Raw genomic sequence first — 2180 nt, 5'->3', positions numbered from 1 at the left:
TGCTCTTCAGTTATCACTGTGCGAAGATGACATTAATGCTATCCAGGATTATCAGTCAGTGGTTTTCTTTCACTGCCATCTGATTACAGCTTAAAACATTAGCCATAGGTGTTATAATTCCTATAATGCCGATATTAAGTGTTGTCATACTTTTTGGTAACCAACATAAAGGAATACTAGCTGGGAATGGGATAGATGTGATTGATATATGTCACCTCCCTAAAAACACGAGAACATGCTGCTCTGTAGGCTGTCAGAAAATGCAAGTGTTTGGGAGTTTTCTGCTGTGTAATCACTTCTCTTGGGAGGCTGCTTTTGGGTTAATAACCAAATTTCCCTTCCTACTTCTTCAATAAGGTTGCCTGTGATGCAAGTCTTGCTTTCCTGGCCTTCAGCTACTATCTCCAGAACTTTGGTGGTGTGAGGAACTAGACATCTAATGAGTCTTGTTTGACAAATAAACAGACATCGACAAAAATATGCCCATCACTGCCTGTAAATCCTAACTTGCTTTCAGCCCATGAAGCTTAGCTAATCAGTTTAACCTCCAGGAGAGTCACACTTTAAACCATCAACCATTTGCCCTTTGGCTATTTGCCATACTTCTGCTTTTAGCACTTTTTTTTTTGCAGTGATCTGATAGTAATGAATCTGCTCATACCATATGAGATAGGTAAGTATTGGTATCTCCATTTTATCAATGGATTAGCCATGGCACGGAGTTCTGTGCCATGAACAGTCAATAATGTCCCTGTGGCTGTCAGGAACAGAGACCAAGAGAGTTCTTTCCATGAACAACTGCAGCCTTTCAAGTGTAAGATGTCCTCCCTTCTGTAGTTGTCTACTTGTATTCAGAGGATTTGAATCCTTTGAATCCTCCACTTTTGGAGTGGCTTTGATAGCTTTTTCTGATCAGTTCTTTCTTTTGCAGGTGACGTAACAAAATTTGGCTGTGGAGATTCTGCCTCCCCTGCTCCTGCTACCACGCTCGCCCAACCACAGCAGAACCAGACACAGACTCACCATACAACTCAGCAGCCCTTCCTCAACCCGACCTTGCCCCCAGGGTACAGCTACACTGGGTTACCTTACTATGCTGGTGTGCCTGGTGTACCCAGTGCATTCCAGTATGGGCCAACCATGTTTGTAAGTATGACAGCCCTCCTTTTGTGCCTCCCTGGTTTTGCTCTCTCCAGCCCAAACCTTCTGCATCTTGGAATCACAGGATGGTTTGGATTGGAAGGGACCTTTAAAGATCATCTAGTCCAAACCCCCTGCCATGGGCAGGGACATCTTTCACTAGACCAGGCTGGCTCAAAGCCCTGTCCAACCTGGCCTTGAACACTTCCAATGATGGGGCACCCACAGTTTCTCTGGGAAACCTGTTCCAGTGTCTCACCACCTTCACTATAAAAAAAAAGTCTTCCTTATGTCCAATCTAAATCTACCTTTTTTCAGTTTAAAACCGTTGGTCCTTGTTCTGTCACTACAGGCCCTGGTAATAGATGTGTCTCTGTCTTTTTTTATAGGCCCCCTTTAAGTATTGAAAGGTTGCAGTAAGGTCTCCCTGGAACCTTCTCTTCTCCAGGCTGAACAACCCCAGGTCTATCAGCCTTTCCTCATAGGGGAGGTGCTCCAGCCCCACTGATCATTTTCATGGCCCTCCTCTGGACCTGCTCTAACAGGTCCATGTCTTTCTTGTGCTGGGGGCCCCAGAACTGGACACAGTACTCCAGGTGGGGTCTCATGACAGTGGAGTAGAGTAATCTTCCCCAGTCTGTAAGAAATCTCCAAGAACATGCAAGCATAAGAAAATAGCTGCAGTCTCTTCCCCAAGAAAACAGGAAATTTTAAAGGCCAGAGCTCATGGACTCCTGCACAGGTTACTGTAAATAGAAGAAAGCTACAGCTCATGGACTCTCTGTTCCTGAAAGCCCATAGAAGCCTCTGGAAAGTCAAAGGGAGACCCAAAGCCGAGTCACTGAGCTGAGAGTGCCTAGGATATCTTTTTGAGGATGGAGGAGACCCCATTAAGTCAGCGAGCAGGGCTGGTAGTCTCAGGAGGGAGAATGTTATTTGGGAAGAGGTGATACTCCAGACAGAAGGCTAGATGAGTCTATTTTAGGGCCCTATAGGACTGTGTTTTATGAAACAGCCTCAGGCAGGAGTTGGTGTTTCAT

General features: G+C 45.3%; 1 protein-coding gene across 1 annotated transcript in view; it reads left to right on the top strand.

The window, feature by feature from the left end:
• The window catches only part of LOC104547729 (ubiquitin-associated protein 2-like), a gene marked incomplete at its 3' end in the record, with an annotated part of 5696 nt that overhangs the window by 642 nt on the left and 2874 nt on the right, over positions 1 to 2180 (top strand). The window contains 1 exon segment of the mRNA XM_010193543.1: positions 932 to 1146. Within this exon segment, the coding sequence (XP_010191845.1) occupies positions 932 to 1146 (215 nt within the window).

The sequence above is a fragment of the Mesitornis unicolor genome, unplaced genomic scaffold, assembly GCF_000695765.1.
Source record: "Mesitornis unicolor isolate BGI_N332 unplaced genomic scaffold, ASM69576v1 scaffold27181, whole genome shotgun sequence".
Classification (NCBI taxonomy): Eukaryota; Metazoa; Chordata; class Aves; order Mesitornithiformes; family Mesitornithidae; genus Mesitornis; species Mesitornis unicolor.
This window is presented reverse-complemented; position numbering and strand designations above follow the sequence as displayed.